At 46.4% G+C, this 21,304-nt stretch overlaps 1 protein-coding gene across 4 annotated transcripts in view; it reads right to left on the bottom strand.

Annotated features, from left to right (window-relative positions):
- Positions 1 to 90: 90 nt before the first annotated feature.
- The window catches only part of CLSTN1 (calsyntenin 1), a 76,852-nt gene continuing 55,638 nt past the window's right edge, over positions 91 to 21,304 (bottom strand). For 2 of the 4 annotated variants that reach the window (XM_069949095.1, XM_069949093.1), the window contains 11 exons: positions 18,181 to 18,302; positions 15,681 to 15,843; positions 11,303 to 11,353; positions 9,641 to 9,798; positions 8,924 to 9,072; positions 8,331 to 8,557; positions 4,880 to 5,050; positions 4,507 to 4,652; positions 3,962 to 4,094; positions 3,240 to 3,424; positions 91 to 2,959 (listed from right to left, as the gene is read on the bottom strand). In XM_069949095.1, the coding sequence (XP_069805196.1) occupies positions 2,762 to 2,959; positions 3,240 to 3,424; positions 3,962 to 4,094; positions 4,507 to 4,652; positions 4,880 to 5,050; positions 8,331 to 8,557; positions 8,924 to 9,072; positions 9,641 to 9,798; positions 11,303 to 11,353; positions 15,681 to 15,843; positions 18,181 to 18,302 (1,703 nt within the window). In that variant the 3' untranslated portion in view covers positions 91 to 2,761. The remainder of the gene's footprint in view (positions 2,960 to 3,239; positions 3,425 to 3,961; positions 4,095 to 4,506; positions 4,653 to 4,879; positions 5,051 to 8,330; positions 8,558 to 8,923; positions 9,073 to 9,640; positions 9,799 to 11,302; positions 11,354 to 15,680; positions 15,844 to 18,180; positions 18,303 to 21,304) is intronic. The other 2 variants (XM_069949096.1, XM_069949097.1) reach the window with 1 other exon arrangement.

The following is a 21,304-nucleotide window of genomic DNA, read 5'->3' on the forward strand; positions in this document are numbered from 1 at the left end:
GCCTGGCGTTACATTTTGGTCCCCATCCACCACACACAACATACAGCAGGATCACATCAGGTACAGTGAGAAGTAAATGGAGCAGCAGAATTTAGAACCAGAAATTTATTGTAGCTTATAGACTGTTCAAACTGACCTATCACCAATATACAAATCTGAAAAGTTATATTCATTGCGCCTACATACAGCATCAGAAAGTTTAGAACGCTTTAGCGGTTGCGTTACATGTCGCAATTGTTTTTTGTTTTTTTTAAGTCTAAACACAGCAGCTACGGTGATATTAAAATGGATGGACAGAGCTACACAACATAAACACAAGACGAGAGGGGAGGGGTCCCCGGGTTATTTGAGCGCTTGCAGTTATGTTTATCACGTTATCACAGAAGTCATTAAACCGTCCCCCAAACCTTACGTAAAAATCTAAGAATTTACATTTATGGTAAACAGAACGAGAAAAAGAAGCCGAAGCTCGCTGGTCTGCAGCCCCCGGGACCTGCCGACCACCTGTAGTGTATCTCACCTGTCCTTCCTGCCCCCACTGTCTACATCCACCACAATGGAGGATCATCTCAATGGGGGCGCACCAACATCCCAAAATTCCTTGCATGGCTTTCAAGTCATGTGACGTCCCCTACATCTATATATAAACGTACCTCAGTCTACGCACAACACCAATCCAATAAGAGACTTTTTCCACTTACCTGGCACAAAGACACCTTACCGAATCCAATTCTAGGGAGCAGAGCAAGTCGCCCCCAATCTCTATTTGCACTTTATCCATCCTTAGAGGGGCACAACCTAAAGTGATCGTAAGAAAGGGCTCTCCGATGGTATCCACTGACCCCCATGGGCACAATGGAGCCGGCGTGTTCTCACCTCTGACCTTTCTGCAAGGCATTTACATGGTGACCATTACAGGACGCCCCTTCTATACGTCACTACCATAGGTGTAGCGTCTCTTCACGTAAACCTTTCATGAACCAATTATAAGCTAAAGACATATGATACATATTAACCCTTTGTTACTGCCTGCACATCCCTGATAACTCGAAACCTAGAACTCCCACTATTTCGGTTCCTTAACATTGGCATAAGAACAGGTTACCTTAACACACTGTTACCCAACCTGTGGCTCTCCGTCTGTTGCAAAACTACAACTCCCAATACAGTAATGTACCCTAAGCTGTGTATCTCTGGCTGCTGCAAAACTACAACTCCTATCATGCTCTGGTAGCTTTTTGCAAGATATAGCTGTGCAAAAAAAACCCCAAAGTGTTGTATAACTTGTGACCCCTCCAGCTGGACTACAAGTCCCATCATGCCTTGACCGCTGTGGTTTTGCAGCAGCCGGAGAACCACAAGTCACGGAACACTGTAATAAAACAACACAAGAAGCGAAAGAATATCAGGATAAATGAGAGTTGTAGTTTTACAGCAACCGAGCAGCGTTCCCCAATTGTTGCAAGATGATAACGTGATGGGAGCTGGAGCAGAACACAGTGGTCAGGGCATGCTGAGAGTTGTAGTCTTGCACCAGGCTGAAGGCCAATGCCTTAACCCATCGTTTATGCCCAGTGGCAGTACCCAAGAGCCCCGAATGGCTCATACATTGTAATATCTCCCAACAACCCATTGCACCTGTATCACAAGATCAGGATTTTTGTGAATTTTTTTTTCCTCACCTCCCACAAAAAAAAGTACAGATTTTTTTTTTTCTCTCTCTTTCCAATCTAAGTGAGGAAATAACATGGTGACATGTAAACAATCCGCCCCGCAGGTGAGGACATCCCGGGGAGTCTCTGTAGTGAATAAAACCTTCCCCCACCAGAGGGGGAGCTGGAAGTTACAATGATCCACATATGTATAATCTTGCCTGTCCTGCAGAAAAGTGAACCTGGTATGTAAAGCAAGGGGGGGGGCGGACCTGCTGAGGTCTGGTGATGGACCTTTCCCCCCGAGAGCGGCAGACTGGCACCGTGATGTCCTTATGACTGCTTACAGCCCTGTGCTTCTATTTTGGAAGGTCATGGATCTTGAGCCAGAAAGACAAAGCGCTCGGGAGTGAACGGTATTAAAGCTGACGTGCACCACGTGTGTCAGGCTGCAGACCTCCACCAGCCACGGGAAAATCACCTCACTGAGGTTGCGCAAGACTGGCACAGGTGCCACCCTGCATTCCAGATGTCCAAACCCCTTTACACTAGTAACATGGACATAATTACATTGAATCCACCATATTTACAAAGAAAAATATTAAAAAGTTAGTCTTGGTTTGGCCCCTTTTACTGTCTGCAGGAGCCATTGGCAGCACCACCCAAAAAGCTGCCGGCACCCCCAGACAGGAAGAGGGGGTTCTGCGGTGGAGAATTGCCAGTCATCGACATGCAGTAAAATTCTGGATGGAGAAAAAAAAAAAACATTAAAACCAATAAAATCACCAGTCTACATGGAGTCCCTGGGCCCCGTCTCTCAACCGGAAGTTTTGCATTTTTCACAACAGAAGTCAGGAATGGAGGATGAAGTCCGGTAACGGTGGCGTTCCTCCGATCGGTGAGCGACGGAGAGAACGTGGAAGGAAAGTGCAGGATGGATTGGAACACTGACGATGACCCCAGTCACTGGGAGGGCAGAGAGGGGCACCGTCTACCCGCAGATGGGCGTGTGCTGGTTGGTTTCAGCCCCTGGAATGACTCTATACACGGTGTGCCTGCAGGAGTGATGAGTGTGAGCGGTGGTGACTGGGTGGTAACGGCGGCTGAGATCAATAGGTCAGGGTGGAGTCATCCCACTCCAGCTGCTGCTGCCGGTTGACATTCTGCTGGTCCTCTTCCTGCTCGCCCTCCTCTTCCTCGCTGCTCTCAGACTCGGCGCTGGTGATGTCATCATCTTCTCCATCTTCACTGTCCTCATCATCATCCTCCTCCTCTTCCTCCTCACTGCTGTGCTGGTCTTCATAGGTCTGGGCCAGGAAAAACAATGTATAACATTCAGTAAGGTCTATTCCACATCCCCTAACCTGGGGCAGAACTACCACTCCCATCATGCCCTGACAACCTTCAGCAGCAAAAGGTTTGATGCTTTTCCTTATTAGTGTTCTAATGGCTTCCTACCTCTTGCAAAACTACATCTCCCATCATGCCTCCAGCTGTATAAGGCAACAGTTGTCCCCTTTTACAGGCTGGAGAACACTGGTCTGCATGATGGAGCAGTGGTGAGCGCCCCCGTATGACAGGACTCACCTCCATAGGGTTCACAGTGATGGTAAGAGCAGAGTCATCCCAGTCCATTTCATTCTCTTTGCCGCCCTCTTGGTCACGCATGGTGCGCTGATGGGCGGCGCGAATACGAAACACTCCTAGAATGATCATGAAGACCAGGAAGCTGACACAGACCACTATGACGATGGTGGCAGCACTGGGAACCACTATGGAAGAAGAGAAATCATTACAATCACTATGTACTATATATTACTGAGCAGTAGAGGGCGCTATCATTACATCCCTATGTACTATATATTACTGAGCAGTAGAGGGCGCTATCATTACATCCCTATGTACTATATATTACTGAGCAGTAGAGGGCGCTATCATTACATCCCTATGTACTATATATTACTGAGCAGTAGAGGGCGCTATCATTACATCCCTATGTACTATATATTACTGAGCAGTAGAGGGCGCTATCATTACATCCCTATGTACTATATATTACTGAGCAGTAGAGGGCGCTATTATTTCATCCCTATGTACTATATATTACTGAGCAGTAGAGGGCGCTATCATTACATCCCTATGTACTATATATTACTGAGCAGTAGAGGGCGCTATCATTACATCCCTATGTACTATATATTACTGAGCAGTAGAGGGCGCTATCATTACATCCCTATGTACTATATATTACTGACCAGTAGAGGTCGCTATAAGACTGATGCATGTTCTTGCAGACAATACAGACGTACCTGATGCTGCGTGGGTGCTGGCCGGGTTGTGTCCCAGCAGATCAGAGGACTGATGCCGGGATGGAACAAACAGCGCCTCAGCTATGGCATGATTGGGAGCCTCTGGGGGGCTGGCAGTGTGGATCACATTCACCTGTAATGAGAAAGAACACACAGGATAGGAGGGGTCACCATCATAATCCCCACCATTATCAATCACACCACTACCATCATCATCACCATCACCATCATCACCATCACCACCACCCTTCTCACCAGCAGCACCATCATCATCATCATCCTCCTCCTCCTCCTCAGCAGCACCATCATAATCCCCACCATTATCAATCACACCACTACCATCATCATCATCATCATCATCATCATCATCACCACCACCACCACCACCCTTCTCACCAGCAGCACCACCACCACCATCATCCTCCTCCTCCTCCTCACCAGCAGTACCATCATCATCATCATCCTCCTCCTCACCAGCAGCACCATCATCATCATCATCACCACCACCACCACCAGATCAGCGGTGCTAACTCAGTGTTCCTCACCTCCACCTGGAACTCGTTGCTGTTGTATCGCCCGTTCAGCTCGGAGCAAATGACTTTAAATTTCCTATCGAACAGGGAGAGGGTGTTCCAGTTGCGGTAGCGGACCAGATGCAGCACCTCCTCATAGTTGGCCATGGTGTCCACACCTGTAATACATGATTTCCTATGAGACATGAGTCTTCCTGCTCACTGGCCGGGATCCGGGGATCATGAACGGACATCATTACATATAGTGGCACGTTTCCCAGACATGACTAACCCCCGGAAACACAGCTGAGGAACCTTCCTGCATCTTCTCAGGAGTTATTATTATACGGGATAAGAAGGAACGACACACAGCAACAAAGAGGCAGCAGCGAGCAGGACGGCTGACCTGTGATCACCATGCCCTGGCTGGAGGAGCTCATCTCCATCCCCTTCTGCTGCAGGTGGGTCAGGTCCAGCTGGAGACTCTCTTGGTCGGGGTTCAGGGCGTCCTCCACCACGCTGATCTCACACATATCCAGGTTGTGCATGATTTCCTCCGACACCAGCGATTCTTGGACTAGTGGGGAGAAGAAAAAAAGAAAAGGGGAAAAAAAAAAAAAAAAAGAGTCCTGGTTATATACCAAGGAAAGTCTTGTTTTTTTAAATCAACTGGTGTCAGAAAGTGTTAGAGATTTGTAATTTACTTCTATTTTAAAATCTTCCAGTACTTATCAGCTGCTGCATGTCCTGCAGGGAGTGTTGTATTCTTTCCAGTCTGACACAGTGCTCTCTGCTGCCACCTCTGTCCATGTCAGGAACTGTCCAGAGCAGTAATCCCCATAGAAAACCTCTCCTGCTTTCCAGACTGGAAAGAATACACCACTTCCTGAAGGACATACAGCAGCTGATAAGTACTGGAAGACTAGAGATTTTTTTAATAGAAGTAAAATTCAAATCTCTGACACGAGTTGATTTGAATGATTTTTTCTTCTTTTTGCTGAACTACCCCATTAAATTACAAAGTCGTATGAGGTTGCTCCCCCTACAGAAAACTCAATCTGGGCTCCTACACTACAGTGTGAATAAGCAAGACTGCAATATTTCCCAACCCATGGCTTTCCAGCTACTGCAAAACTACAACTCCCAGCATGCCCTATACCAGTGCTTCTCAAACTTTTTGTTCTCAGGCCTCACCTGGGGCTCCATATTGATGGTCGGGCCTCACCAACAAACACATACTACTATGCATTGTCAAATATCGCCATATAGAGCCTCACACATCCTTAATTCCCTTACCAGTGCCAAATAGTTACAGAACAACCTGCACATTCAATCGCCGACAGAACCCTGGCATCATGACAGGGTTACTCTTGCTTATAGTAATGCCCCCTGCTGTATCCCCCCATTTAGTAATAATGCCCCCTGCTGTGTCCCCCCATTTAGTAATAATGTTCCCTGCTGTATGCCCCCCATTTGGTAATAATGCCCCCTGCTGTATCCCCCCATTTAGTAATAATGTCCCCTGCTGTATCCCCCCATTTAGTAATAATGTCCCCTGCTGTGTCCCCCCATTTGGTAATAATGCCTCCTGCTGTATCCCCCCCCCCATTTGGTAATAATGCCTCCTGCTGTATCCCCCCCATTTGGTAATAATGCCTCCTGCTGTATCCCCCCCATTTGGTAATAATGCCTCCTGCTGTATCCCCCCATTTGGTAATAATGTCCCCTGCTGTATGCCCCCCATTTGGTAATAATGCCCCCTGCTGTATCCCCCCATTTAGTAATAATGTCCCCTGCTGTATCCCCCCATTTAGTAATAATGTCCCCTGCTGTGTCCCCCCATTTGGTAATAATGCCTCCTGCTGTATCCCCCCCCCTATTTGGTAATAATGCCTCCTGCTGTATCCCCCCCATTTGGTAATAATGCCTCCTGCTGTATCCCCCCATTTGGTAATAATGTCCCCTGCTGTATCCCCCCATTTGGTAATAATGCCTCCTGCTGTGTCCCCCCATTTAGTAATGTTCCCTGCTGTGTCCCCCCATTTAGTAATAATGTCCCCTGCTGTGTCCCCCCATTTACTAATAATGCCCCCTGCTGTATCCCCCCATTTAGTAATGTTCCCTGCTGTGTCCCCCCATTTAGTAATAATGTCCCCTGCTGTATCCCCCCATTTAGTAATAATGTTCCCTGCTGTGTCCCCCCATTTAGTAATAATGCCCCCTGCTGTATCCCCCCATTTAGTAATAATGTCCCCTGCTGTATCCCCCCATTTAGTAATAATGTTCCCTGCTGTGTCCCCCCATTTAGTAATAATGCCTCCTGCTGTATCTCCCCATTTAGTAATAATGTCCCCTGCTGTGTCCCCCCATTTACTAATAATGCCCCCTGCTGTATCCCCCCATTTAGTAATGTTCCCTGCTGTGTCCCCCCATTTAGTAATAATGCCCCCTGCTGTATCCCCCCATTTAGTAATAATGTTCCCTGCTGTGTCCCCCCATTTAGTAATAATGCCTCCTGCTGTATCTCCCCATTTAGTAATAATGTCCCCTGCTGTATCCCCCCATTTGGTGGTAATGTCCCCTGCTGTGTCCCCCCATTTGGTAATAATGTCCCCTGCTGTATCCCCCCATTTGGTAATAATGCCTCCTGCTGTATCCCCCCCCCCATTTAGTAATAATGCCTCCTGCTGTATCTCCCCATTTAGTAATAATGTCCCCTGCTGTATCCCCCCATTTGGTGGTAATGTCCCCTGCTGTATCCCCCCATTTGGTAATAATGTCCCCTGCTGTATCCCCCCATTTGGTAATAATGCCTCCTGCTGTATCCCCCCCATTTAGTAATAATGCCCCCTGCTATGCACCAATAGTAATAATGTTATCCCTCTGCCTGTTATTAACCCCTCCACCCCCAATACATTCAATTAAACCTCTCTGACCCACCAACACCAGCAATTAATGCTCCCCCTCACCCCACCCCCTTGGTATGGCATGCCAGCTCCTGCTCAGCACCTTCCAGTGCTCCCCGGCCTCTAGCAGCTCTGCCATGTCCCGCTGCGGCCATGTCCCGGTCTCCAGTGTCTTGGGGAGACACATGTCTGCCTGCAGCTAACAGTGCACCTGGTACCTGCTGCACTTCCGGATTCGCGGCGTCATCCACAACGAATCCAAAAGTTCGGGTCTCCATGGATGCGTATCCATGGAGACCCGAACTTTTGGATTAGCGGTGAATTTCACTGCAAATCTGGAACCGAGGCTGGTGACAGGTGGACTAGCAGGTCCTGCTGGGAGAGCACCCCATGTCCCCCTAGTACACCTGGCAGTGCCTCCTCGGCACCCCCTGCAGACAGGGTCAGTAGTATGTGTGACCGCACTGCAGGGGGACCGGGTTCCTTAGAGAGCAGCTACAGCCCGGGCACTGCAGCACAAAGCAGCAGCCCCAGCTGTATCAGTGTGGTCCTGCGCACCAGACCTCGCGCCTCACCAGACTGTAAGCTGCGCCTCACAGTTTGAGAAGCGCTGCCCTATACTATGATATACCAAATGCAACGCTCAATGAAAGCCTTGAATATTATCCTAAAAAGTTGCATGAGGGTGCTTACTTACAGAAAGCCCATTTTAGGTTAAATAATAAACACGCGGCTCTCCAGCTAATGCAAAACTACAACTCCCAGCATGCCCTGGGCAGAGATATCCTAAATGCAACAGTCATTAAAATCCTTGAGCATAACATTAACAAGTTGTATGATGGTACATTGTTACAGAAAGCAGCCAAAATGACCGAAACCTGCAGCCATGCTGGGAGTTGTAGTTTGGCAACAGCTGGGGGGCCCCACCCTTTTGTCTAACACTCCCCATACCTGTAGGATCCTCATCTCCTTCCCCTTCGGCCTCCACCTCCCGGGTGATGGTGCTGATGATCCGCAGCTCGGGGAACAGGGCCACACCTTCTGTGCTCTCAAACTCAGAGGCGGATCGGGCAAAGTGGTCAATGCCGCTGACGCTGATCTTGGGCTCCTCGGGCTGTAGCACCATGACGTAGCCATCCACATCGGGGACGCTGATACAGGTCTCCTCGTTAAAGCATCTACAGGAGGCAATGAGACGGCGGCCATCACTCTATGTGTTATACTATAACAGGTTGTGTAATCCCGGCCCCCCGCTGCTCTCTATGTGCTATAATATAACAGGGAGTGTAATCACACACCCCCATCCCCCCTCCGCTCTCTACGTGCTATAATATAACGGGGTGTGTAATCCCCCCCCCCCCCCGCTCTCTATATGACTAATATAGGAGATTACAGTAAATCCTGCAGCCCGTCTCATCTCATTTCTCTAATCTCCTAATAAAGAACAGAAGAAGAGATTTCATTTCCCATCCATAGAGGCAATGAGGAGACCCCCCCCCCATGTTGTCTATGTGCCCCCACAGAGAGGACGCTGTAACACGTACTTCACTGTGGTCGTGATCTTAAGACGTCTGATGCCGGGGGTGGGGAACTGGCGGGAGTTCAGGTAGGAGATGTGCTGCATGGCCTGATCAAAGCGATCAATGTCATCTCCTTCCAGGGTTAGAGTGGACTGGCTGGGGCTGAGGTTAATCTGCAAAACAATAGAGGAGGTTAAGGGAGTGCAGCTCTGGAGTATAACACAGGATGAGTAATGTAATGTATGTACACAGTGATCCCACCAGCAGAATAGTGAGTGCAGCTCTGGAGTATAACACAGGATGTAACTCAGGATCAGTAATGTAATGTATGTACACAGTGACCCCACCAGCAGAATAGTGAGTGCAACTCTGGGGTATAATACAGGATGTAACTCAGGATCAGTAATGTAATGTAATGTATGTACACAGTGACCCCACCAGCAGAATAGTGAGTGCAGCTCTGGAGTATAATACAGGATGTAACTCAGGATCAGTAATGTAATGTAATGTATGTACACAGTGACCTAACCAGCAGAATAGTGAGTGCAGCTCTGGAGTATAATACAGGATGTAACTCAGGATCAGTAATGTAATGTATGTACACAGTGACCCCACCAGCAGAATAGTGAGTGCAACTCTGGGGTATAATACAGGATGTAACTCAGGATCAGTAATGTATGTACACAGTGACCCCACCAGCAGAATAGTTGGCACAGGTCTAGGACACACATTGCCTCTCACCTTTATGCCTTTGCCGACCCCCTCAGCGGGTGGGAACTCCAGCCCCTCCTTGCAGGTATACAGACAATCAATCACTTTCTTGCTCTCTAGTTTTCCAGAACGAATCATCAATCCTGCGAGGTTTCCACGGAAGAACTGGGTCATGTGCTGTTCGCCACCTTGACGTAAAAGAAGCAAAAACAAGTCAGAAACTCCATCATGTCCACCTGGGGATCTGCCTTTCGCCTTCACAAGGTGTTACGGTGTTGCATGCAGGTTAGTAATATCCAGTCGTGGTGAAAACCTGGCTCCATCCACGAGAGGAGGACGACATGCAGATGAGCTCTGGAGGTGGCAGGTGGTAGTGGAGATAGAAAAGGCATGGGACCTAGTGACTTCTAGGGCAAGTCAAGGCCACAATGACTTCCTACTGCTGCAAAGACTCGCCAACCACTGCGCATGTATTGGAATAAGCCTTATACTTTCTGTAATTTTTTTGCATTTTTATTATTATTTTGCATTGACCAAAATCTATGTCATAGCTACAAATGCCATTCATGGTTATAGGGCATGTCCATGGGGGAAAAAAATTAATCGCACTGAAAGCCTTCAGGCTAAGTCACTCACTATTGGGTCTCCACTGACCCTCCAATACCAATATCAGAAAAAATTAGTGAGAGTATATATATGTAACGAAGGTACCTGAGTGTCATAGGATAGTGATCTTCTTGTTGAGCGGGATACCCGTGTAGAAAAGAATCCAAACACTGGTGCTGCAATCCAATTTGCTGCTTTATTTTTTGGCAATATACTCGGTACACTTCAGCTCACCGGCTGATCCACACACCCAAGCGTCCACCTGGTGTCCTGCGGACGTTTCGGAGGATAAAGCTCCTCCTTCCTCATGCGCATGAGGAAGGAGGAGCTTTATCCTCCGAAACGTCCGCAGGACACCAGGTGGACGCTTGGGTGTGTGGATCAGCCGGTGAGCTGAAGTGTACCGAGTATATTGCCAAAAAATAAAGCAGCAAATTGGATTGCAGCACCAGTGTTTGGATTCTTTTCTACACGGGTATCCCGCTCAACAAGAAGATCACTATCCTATGACACTCAGGTACCTTCGTTACATATATATACTCTCACTAATTTTTTCTGATAGAGGGCATGTCCGCCATACTAAGGAATACTGGCCAGTAGCCACAAGACCTGAGTAGCCGTGTGGGCACTGGTTGCCTCGCCTTCGTACTATGGTTATCACCGTCCCTATAGGGGACGCCTTTCATTTCTTAATGCAGCGTTACATGACGGATCCTTAGTGTTACAGAATGGACCAGGGGTAGTAACCTTAGCTCTCTAGCTGTTGCAAAACTACAACTCCCATCATGCCTGGAAAGCCAAAGCGTTAGCTTTGGCTGTCCAGGCATGATGGTAGTTGTAGTTTTGCAACAGCTAGAGAGCCAAGGTTCCCTACCCCTGGAATGAACTATGTTAGCATTGTCCCCGAGTTATGTAAAGGGAGAGAAAAAGAAAAAGGTCTCAAGACCAACTGAAAAGAGGGACAGAAGCAAGGCCCGAAAATAGAGGCAGACATGAGTTTTGCTTTTCATGCGGGACGTGAATGACATGAAATGTGTGTGGTGGTGAGGAAGAGGAGGAGGAGGATGGGGGGTGAAGGGCAGCCACCTGCATCGCTCTCTGCCATTGGCTCACTGACATTTCCACTTCCTGAATACTCTGCAGAAAAGTAAGAAAGGACAAACAGGGGAAGTGACCACAGGGTTAGGGACATCGGAACATTGACAGAACACGTTATGACAACAAATGCACCGGTCTGAGGGACAGCTGGACCATGTACGGCTCAATACCGGAAGCCGCACCAGGTGTAGACTATATCTGCAACCTCTGCAACATGTTTCAGCAATATACACAGATGCAGAAGCCTCCACTGACACAACATGGCCAGGACGCCATCACTGATATCTGCATGCTTATTACTAGTATTACTGGATTAGTATGGACCAACAATAACTTAGATCGGGGGATGGGTCCGCCTCCTGCAACCCCAATAACAAGCAGATTGAAGGGGCAATTGTGCTCTGTACTTATAGAAGAGGAGTTCGGGTACTATTACACGGAACGATAATTGTCCGAATCGGCCCAATTCGGCCGACTATTGCCGTGTGTAATAAAGACAACAATCAGCCGATGACTGATTGTTGATATAGGTTAGAACCTATAATTGTCGGCCGCGCAACGCTACGTGTAATAGCGGTGCGCGACTGGCAGGGCACTCAGCCAATCACAGGCCGGGACCGGCTGACAGGCCGCTCTGAAGCTAGAGCGTGCAGGACGAGGGGAAAAGGGGACTGCAGGAGCAGCCCTGGAGCATGGATAGGTAAAGTATACAGTTTAAGCAAGGGCTACAAGGACATCAGTAACTATGTACATGCATCCCTTGTTAAACGATTATCGAACCGTGTAATAGGCCCAGTAAGCAGATCGGCACTCGTTTACAGTTGATATCGGGCCCCCATTGGCCCGTCTATTAGTACCCTTAGGCCTTATTCCCATGTTCCATGTTTCACGGACGTGAAAGACCTGTAGTTTAATCCCTCTCAAATGGCGGTCTCTCCAATATGATGCTGGGAGCAGAGATACTTCCCCGTGGGGGGAGGGGGGGATTCTACTACAGGCCTTCCACGTGAGAACATGGGACTAAGGACTTTGGTGTATTAACAATGAAGGAAACTCTTTAAATCGGTGGCGGAGATGAAAGTCAGGCCTCCGCAGGTATAATATAGATGGCTTATCCCGAATCCTTTCAGTCCTGCGAATCCCTTTTAATGCATCCTGCTTTTATAGAACAATCTTAGTGAGAAATTCTGCAACTTTCTACCAAGACTTTGTGTTTCCGCCTCTTCTCATCTTCAGCTTCTCTTTGCTTTCAATTAATGGGATCATTCTTAGTTATTAGGAAGAGTTTCTGCGACACTCCTGATCTAGAGACTAAAGGCCCTATTACACTAAACGATTATCAGCCATATTTGGCCGATAATCATCTGGTATATTAGAAGGCTATGATCAGCTGCCGGGAAGACCTAGGGCACTCAGGCAGCCACCCCCCCAGGCAGCTTAAAGTGACACTGTCACCCCCTTCTGACATTCTGACATCTCTACACAGGTGTAAAGGGTAAATTTAGCATTTTTCATACCTTATTTCATATCATACGTCATGGTGTTTGTTCAAGTAAAAAGTGTCCTTTTATCAACTGCAGATTGTATTAAGTGGGTGAGGCCTCACGGCATTAGCGCCACTTACCCGCCCACAACGGCACCGTTGGACCCGCCCCCTTGACGCCCATTGGTTGGCCGACATAAAGGGGGTGGGGTCTAGACCTTTTGGCCAGCCTGTTCCAATGGATGGCGAGGGGGCGTGACAAACTGTGATGTTGTGGGCGGGGCTAAGTGGCGCTAATGCCGTGAGGCCCCGCCCACTTAACACAATCTGCAGTTGATAAAAGATGACTTTTTACTTGAACAAACACCATGATATTTATGATATAAAATAAGGTATGAAAACCGCTAAATTTACCCTTTACACCTGTGTAGAGATGTCAGAATGCAAAAAGGGGGTGACAGTGTCACTTTAAGGGCCCTATTACACCAACAGATTATCTGACAGATTTTTGTAAACCAAAGCCGGAATGAATTTGAAGAGAGGAGAAATATCAGTGTTTCCTTTATGACCTGTTCTCTGCCTATAGTCTGCACCTGGTTTTGGCTTAAAAAAATCCGTCAGATATCTGTTGGTGTAATAGGGCCCTTACCTGTGGCTCTCCAGCTGCTGTAACTACAATTCCCATCATGCCTGGACAGAAAAAGCTTTAACTTTGGCTGTCCAGGCATGATGGGAATTGTAGTTTTGCAACAGCCGGACGGTTGCAAGTTTGGCACCCCCTAATCTAGATGTAAAGTCCTGCCCACAACGCTGGGAGCTCAGATACACACAGGTTAGCAGCCTCTGGTCATACAACAGATATCCAATACTGACTCAAACATGAATCTAGAGACCTGATCCGGAAGCATTGTGGCCATCTAGGATGATGCTCTCAGATCTGGTCAATAGACCCGTCCATATTGCACAGGTGTTACTGGTATTTGCAGAGGCCTCATTCACATAAGGCAAAGAAATGTTATGGCTCAGTTATATAGTCTTGTATCTGTTTTTTAACCCTTTCAGGACCAAGGCAAATTTTATGAATATGACCTGTGTCACTTTATTCATCAATAACTTGGGAATGCTTTTACCAATCCCTCTGATTCCAAGATTGTTTTTTTGTTACATATTCTACTTTATGTTAGTGGTAAATTTGAGTTGATAGCTTTAGAATTTTTTTGTGAATAACTTCAAAATGTTGTTAAAAATGTAAAAAAAAGCGCATTCTCTACATTTGAAAGTCTCTGCCAATAAGGAAAATAGTAATACTACATTCATTATTTATTAATTCATATCTATAACATGTCTACTTTATTTTAAAAGCATTTGGTGAACATGCTTTTACTTATTTAGGATGTTAGAGGCCGTAAATGTTTAGTAGCAATTTTCAAAATGTTCATGAAAATTTCAAACTCAGAAATTCTTTTTTGCACCAGTTCAGTTTTGGAGTATATTTTAGAGGCCTGTATACTAAAAACCCCCACAATTCAACCCATTTTGAAATCTTCACTCTTTCAAGTATTTAAATTTACATTCATTCAGTTATTTAACCCTTTCTGCATTTCACAGGAATAACTGCAAAGTAAGAGTGAAAAGTTAAAATTTGCATTTTCTTTCCAGAGATTCCAATGTAATCCTATGTGTTTTTTTACAAAACCAATTACCGTTACTGATCCACCAAAGCCAGCAATTGCCGATGCTGGATCCCCTTTGGGGGTCCAGTGGCGGTTACACTAAACTGTCAGCTATCAGCTGAAAGTTTAGTTGCGGCTCCCGGTCACTGTTTTTCTAAACAGCGAGCATCTGAAGCAGGTCAGTAAATGTACTGACTTTTGCTTGAAAGGGTTAAGCCCTCACCTTTTTTGTGTTTATTTTTAATGTTATACAAAGTATATTAGAGCCGTGCACATCTTCATTATGGATTCATTCTGCTTCAGTGAGTCTTCGAAACTTCATGTAACAAAGACTGGATGAAGCTTAATATTCTGAAGGTTACGGTGTATCTCGGTGGACACCGATACGAGAGAACCCTGTAATCATTTATTCACAATGCTACAATTACTGGTAATCTGAGGCCGGTGAAGGGAAGTAATGAAGGACTGAGATCCTCCCCGGCCGCCCTTGGAGCCCATCACTGTAGGCCACTATTTAGGTCAATCTATAGACTGCAGCCTATGGAAAAGTCCGCAACAGAATTCCCTATAGCTGCTTGGGAACCTGAGCATTCCTGATAACGTCTCCGTCCCGGCTTACAGCAGGAGACATATAGCCGCAGACAATGGACGGAGAGACGAGGGCTCGTGGCTAATATAGTCTCCATACTGAGTGTTTGAAGGTGAAATCTTCCTTCTAGCAAAACTGCAACTCATAAAATGTGCCCAGTAACAAGAAGAATCACCAGCACTTATTGTACTGAACACGGAGACGTTAACTACCTTGACAGTTCCTGACATGGACAGAGGTGGCAGCAGAGAGCACTATGTCAGACTGGAGACAATACACCACTTCCTGCAGGACATATAGCAGCTGATAAGTACTGGAGGACTGAAGATTTTTAATTAGAAATTACAAAATCAATATAACTTTCTGAAACCAGTTGATTTAAAAGATTTTTTTTTTTTTGGAGTACCCCTTTAAGAGTCTCCAGGGGTGTAAAACGCACAGCCCTCCAGCTGTTGCAAAACTACAAATCCCATCATGCCTGGACAGCCAAAGCTTTAGCTTTGACTTTCCAGGCATGATGAAAATCGTAGTTTTCATCCTATGATGGGATAACCCCTTTAAGGATTGATTTAGAACCACAGATCTGGTCCTAAGAAAGGAATACTGGGACTGGGCTCTTACCTTGCCAGCAAGCACCGACCACCAGCTGAGTGTCCAGCTTTGTAGGATGGAGTGGGTAATCCTCAGTCACTGTGAATGGGTCGTATGATACACCATCAACATAGAGAGTGACGGTGGGGGAGTCAACTGTCAGGACGTAGTGATGCCATTCCTTGTCACAGGCCTGTAGATACAGAAACATGAGACATTTGTTTATTACTTAAAGCAATACTGTCACTACACCCCTACTCTATGTGCAATTCTCCGCACCATCCACGAGCTTATATGCTGTGCATTTCATATATACCTGTAATAAAACTTATTTGCATCTACTTTCTGCTCTAAAATCGCTTCATTTCATTGGTGGATGGTGTCAACTGGGGCCCAGATGCTGTGAACCCCGCCCAACAGACACTGTGAGTAAGGGGGGGGGGGGGTAAAGGGGGTTATAGGATCACTAAGCTGTCAGAACATGCTGAGAGTTGTAAGTTTGCAAAAGCTGGAGAGACACAGGCTGTGCACCAGTGATATCACATGCGTTATTTTACATACACATAAGCTAATGCTAAATAAAACACAAACATTAGAGAGAAAAAAAACTATGTCTCCAGCAATGCAAGAAAAACATCCTTCAGAGAAGAGAAAGTCAAAGTCAGGCTGGATGTGGCTCCCGCTCCATAGGGATACAGACATCAGGAAGGCAGGATGGCCTGTTATTTGGTTACACTGAGGACATGAAGTCTAGAACAGAATAAGCTGATCCTCCTATAGACCAAGGTCATATTGGCTTCTGGCAGCGGCTCCCCAGGGGCAGATAGAGTAACCCATCACTTAAGGGATACGGTAAAGCTAATATTAGAAGTGGCTGCATAATGCCATTCTATCCACCAAGAGGGAACCTGGGACAGGAAAGTCTTACAAAGGAAGAACATAATATTAGATGGTAACCCAGTAGGGACTCCTAAAGGCTCTTAAAGGGGAAATCTAAAAAGTTTTACCTTCTGACATTCATTTCTTTAGACCACCACTATTTCCAGGACATGCAGGATGGCAGTGGTCTCTAACACCTGTGACACTACAACTTCCAGCATGCTCTGTGTTGATAGCTGAAAGCATTAGATCTATTTACTGATGGGTCTGTCTGGTCAGCTAATACAGAACCAAGTGCGGTCACTGCCAGACACCATTGGTAGAGGTATGATAATCGGCTTGATTCGGCTGATTTTCGCTCCGTGTAATAAATACAATGATCATCGGCTGATCATTGATATAGGTTTGAACCTATAATTGTCGGCGCCGACAGCGAATCGCTACGTGTAATGGTGGCGCGGCCGGCGGCTGATGATATACATTACCTATCCAAGCTGCAGGGCTCCTCTTGCAGTCTTCTACCCGGGTCCCGCGCACTCCAGCTTCAGAGGGGCCTGTCTGAGCTGCCAGGCCGCTCAGCCAATCACAGGCCGGGACCACCGCGGCCAGTGATTGGCTGAGCGGCCTGTCAGCTGAGACAGGCCGCTCTGAAGTTGGAGCGTGCGGGACCCGGTGAGAAGCAGAGCGCAAGAGGAGCTCTGCAGCCATGACAAGGGCTGCAAGGACATCGGTAACGAGATCCCTGCAGCCCTTGTTAAACGATTATCGGGCTGTGTAATAGGCCCAGTAAACAAGCGCCGATCTAGCAGATTGGTGCTCGTTTACAGTTATTTTCGGGCTTTCATCAGCCCGTGTAATACTACCCTTAGTGTGTTTTTAAGGACTCATGTTCAGTGGAGTGGATGAACTCTCCTGGCATTTGACTCTCGGCATCCGGGGAGGTTAGATGCCTCCTTAGAGAATCCTAGAAAACACGGTTACAGCCATAGGCCATAGACTGTACACGTTTTCAAATCAAATGCCGAGCGTTTGGATTGTCCAACCCAAACAGTTCAGCGACTCCACAAAACATTAGTTACCAGGCCCTGACAGGTTAACCCATACATTACCAGTGACTGCAGCTACCTACACATAGAGCAGTGGTGTCACATTGTGATGGAGCGGCTCTGCAGGGGCTCGCTGCCTCTCTAAATATTGACAAAGAACCTCTTGAACTGACACAGAATTCCTGGTATTTCCACCCGGAGCAGCGCTCTGCAATCTGACATGAGGGCTTGTCTAGAAGTGTTTACTTGAAATGATGTTTGCTGCGCGGTAACATGCATCCCACACCGCCCACCGCAATATGTTACTACACAGCGCAAAATAAATCCCTATAATATAAGAGCTGCAGGAACCACCTCATATCTGGAGGATTCGCTGCCATACGAGACCTTAACGCTTGCTGATAAACATTGCTGCCCTGCATGCTGTCAGATTACCCCCCACAGGACTGGGAGTCACATAGCTATTATATTGTATCCTTGTGAGCCTGGACCGGTATATAACGCGCCCATTGACAGCCTTATACATGTACACGTGGCGACATCCACATAACCCCCATCTTAAGGATACGCACGGCAAAGCAGTAGACATAACATGACCCTCGTACCTGATCCAACTTCCAGTGGAACTCTGCGGGTTTATAGGACTTCTCTTCTGTGGGTTCTTGTCGGAACAGGAATCCCAGCTTGCAGTTGTGTATGTAGAGAGAGTAATGGTGCCGATTCATATCTAGAGAGGAAATAAGAGCCAATGGGTCAAACTGCAACGGATCTCTGAACACCGCCAGGGAAAAGAGCATATGGCACAGTGTGACCCGGTCACTCCTCAGGCCAGCTTTACTGCATTTACTAACTCACTATGGGCTGACCAGTCTGTGGACCAGAAAACTTTTGGTTATCAATAGCGCCATGGCTGTTTCATATAAAACCACCCTCATAGGAGCTTAGCCAAGACTTTAAAAGGGGGTAATACAGGTTCAGAAAAAGCACAGCTACTTTCTTGCAAAAACAGCACCACCCCTGTCCTCAAGATTTTGTGTGGTATTACAATTGAATGGAGCAATCACTAGAGCTGCAAAACCGCATGCAAACAAAGGAAAGGAGAGATGCCTTTTCTGGAATAAAGGGACCATGTTTTTCTAAGGCTGGATAACCCCTTTAGCGTTCACACGTACAGGATCCGCCGTAGATTTGATGGTGCAGATTTGATGGTGCAGATCCGCCGCAGATTTGATGCTGCAACTAAATGATTGAACACAGCATTAAATCTGTGCCATCTGCTGCGGATCAGCGGCATCAAAACTGCCGCGGATCTGCGCCATCAAAACGGCCGCGGATCTGCGCCATCAAAACTGCTGCGGATCTGCGCCATCAAAACTGCTGCGGATCTGCGCCATCAAAACTGCTGCGGATCTGCGCCATCAAATCTGCTGCGGATCTGCGCCATCAAATCTGCCGCGGATCTGCGCCATCAAAACTGCCGCGGATCTGCGCCATCAAAACTGCCGCGGATCTGCGCCATCAAAACTGCCGCGGATCTGCGCCATCAAAACTGCCGCGGATCTGCGCCATCAAAACTGCCGCGGATCTGCGCCATCAAAACTGCCGCGGATCTGCGCCATCAAAACTGCCGCGGATCTGCGCCATCAAATCTGCTGCAGATCCAACAAACTACATGGTCTGAATAATGCCCATAACTGCTTCTCTTAGGAACCACTTGGAGGATCTGACAGCTTGTTGAAGGTTTACAAAGCCAACCAGCAGTACTATGAATGCAGCTCTGGAGTACAACACATGACTATAGTAGAGTATTTAGAAAATATTAAGAGCCTGGAAACTTACATTTTATTGGTTACTTTTCAATAGGAGTTATAGGGGCGGAGAGAGCTATTCTAACCAGTTGGCAACAAAAATGAGTTTGCTAAGACCTGGTCTCATGCCGCTGATATCCACCAGAGGCGCAGAGCTTTATTTTTATTTAAAAAAAAGAAAAGAAAAAGAAAACATCTATTTCTAGAGGGCAGTGATACAGCCAGGTTACATTTCACTTCCCAAAGACAACAGGTCTCTGTGCTCCTCCATTACTGTTCTAGCTGATCAATGGCGTCTCTGTGCACCGCAGCAGCTCAGGTGGAAACCAAAGTGAAGAAATTGATTGGATTCTGCCTTACCCAAGCTTCTTAGTAAATGCACTCACAATATATTCTGGAGAGCCAAAGGTTGTAATTTACTTCTATTAAAAAAATATCCAGTCTTCCAGTACTTATCAGCTGCTGTATGTCCTGCAGGAAGTGGTGTATTGTTTCCAGTTTGGAGTGCAGGAGAGGTTTTCTGGTTCAATGTTTTTATTAGGTTTTTTAAGAACAAATTACAAAAGAGAAAATCTATAAGCACTGACTTTAGTGCCAACAGTATAGTTAACGTTTAGAAACAACAGGAATAACATTCGGTATATTATATAGATATAAAATTGTGGTAACATACAATCAGCATGGTAGAATGACATTAGGTGTAGCACCTCCTGAGAAAATACGTGTAAAGTATACTGGTTTGTCAGTAGAGATAATATACAAGGTAAAGAGAGAAAAATAATATATTATAATATAATGCACATTTCCTCAAAGCCCATATGTGAGCTGCTTATTGTGTGTGTGTACAGTATGATGATTGCGGAGAAAACAGTATTTTTATTCTTATTTTCTAACAAAAAAGGCCTGCGTGCTATATATGAGCAACTAAATAACCTGACGTCCTTTACAAAAATACCGCCCTTGTGTACTTGGGAGCGGGCGCTGGGCCGGCAATTTAGTGACAAAGATTGGCAAGCAGCCTTCTCTGTTATACATAAAACCTTCACATGTAGCACCCATATAGAATCTGCTAAAAAAAACCATCTTGCAATGGTACTACACACCCACAAAACTGTCTCATATCTACCCAGGAACATCAGACAAATGCTGGAGGAATTGTGGTGACCGCCGTACGCTCTTCCATCTACTTTGGCAGTGCCCTATAGTGAAACCGTATTGGAACTCATGTATTACAATCATTAATAGAGTACTACAGGTGCAGCTGCCCCTGGGGCCCCACATGATCCTTCTTTTCTTGGATACCCACTCTATTCCTCCCACAATCAGACCATTAGCTTGTCTACTATTCATACATGCAAAAATAGTGTTAGCCAGATACTGGAAAACTTGTAACCTCCCTCCGGAAAATGAGTATATAACTGCAGTAAACTCATCTTTCCATTTTGAAAAGGTTTTAGCATATGGCGCTGGCTCAACTCAACCTTTTCTACGCAAATGGGGTTTATGGATGGAATCATCATACTGTACACACACACAATATGCAGGAGAGGTTTTCTATGGGGAGTTGCTGCTGCTCTGGACAGTTCCTGACATGGACAGAGGTGGCAGCAGAGAGCACTGTGTCACACTGGAAAGAATACACCACTTTCTGCAAGACATACAGCAGCTGGTAAGTACTGGAAGACTGGAGATTTTTAAACAAAAGTAAATAACCAATTTTTGGCATTAATTGATTTGAAAGTGATTTTTTTTTTGCTGAACTCTCACTTTAATCGCTACCAGGGATGAGAAACCTTCCTTCCTCCAGCTGTTTCAAAACTACAATTCCAATTATGCCTGAACAGCCTTTGTGTCCTGGCATGATGGGAATTGTAGCTTTGCCACAGCTGGTGGGATGAAGGTTCTCCATCCCTGCATTAAG

This window comes from Dendropsophus ebraccatus, chromosome 12 (assembly GCF_027789765.1).
Source record: "Dendropsophus ebraccatus isolate aDenEbr1 chromosome 12, aDenEbr1.pat, whole genome shotgun sequence".
Taxonomy (NCBI): Eukaryota; Metazoa; Chordata; class Amphibia; order Anura; family Hylidae; genus Dendropsophus; species Dendropsophus ebraccatus.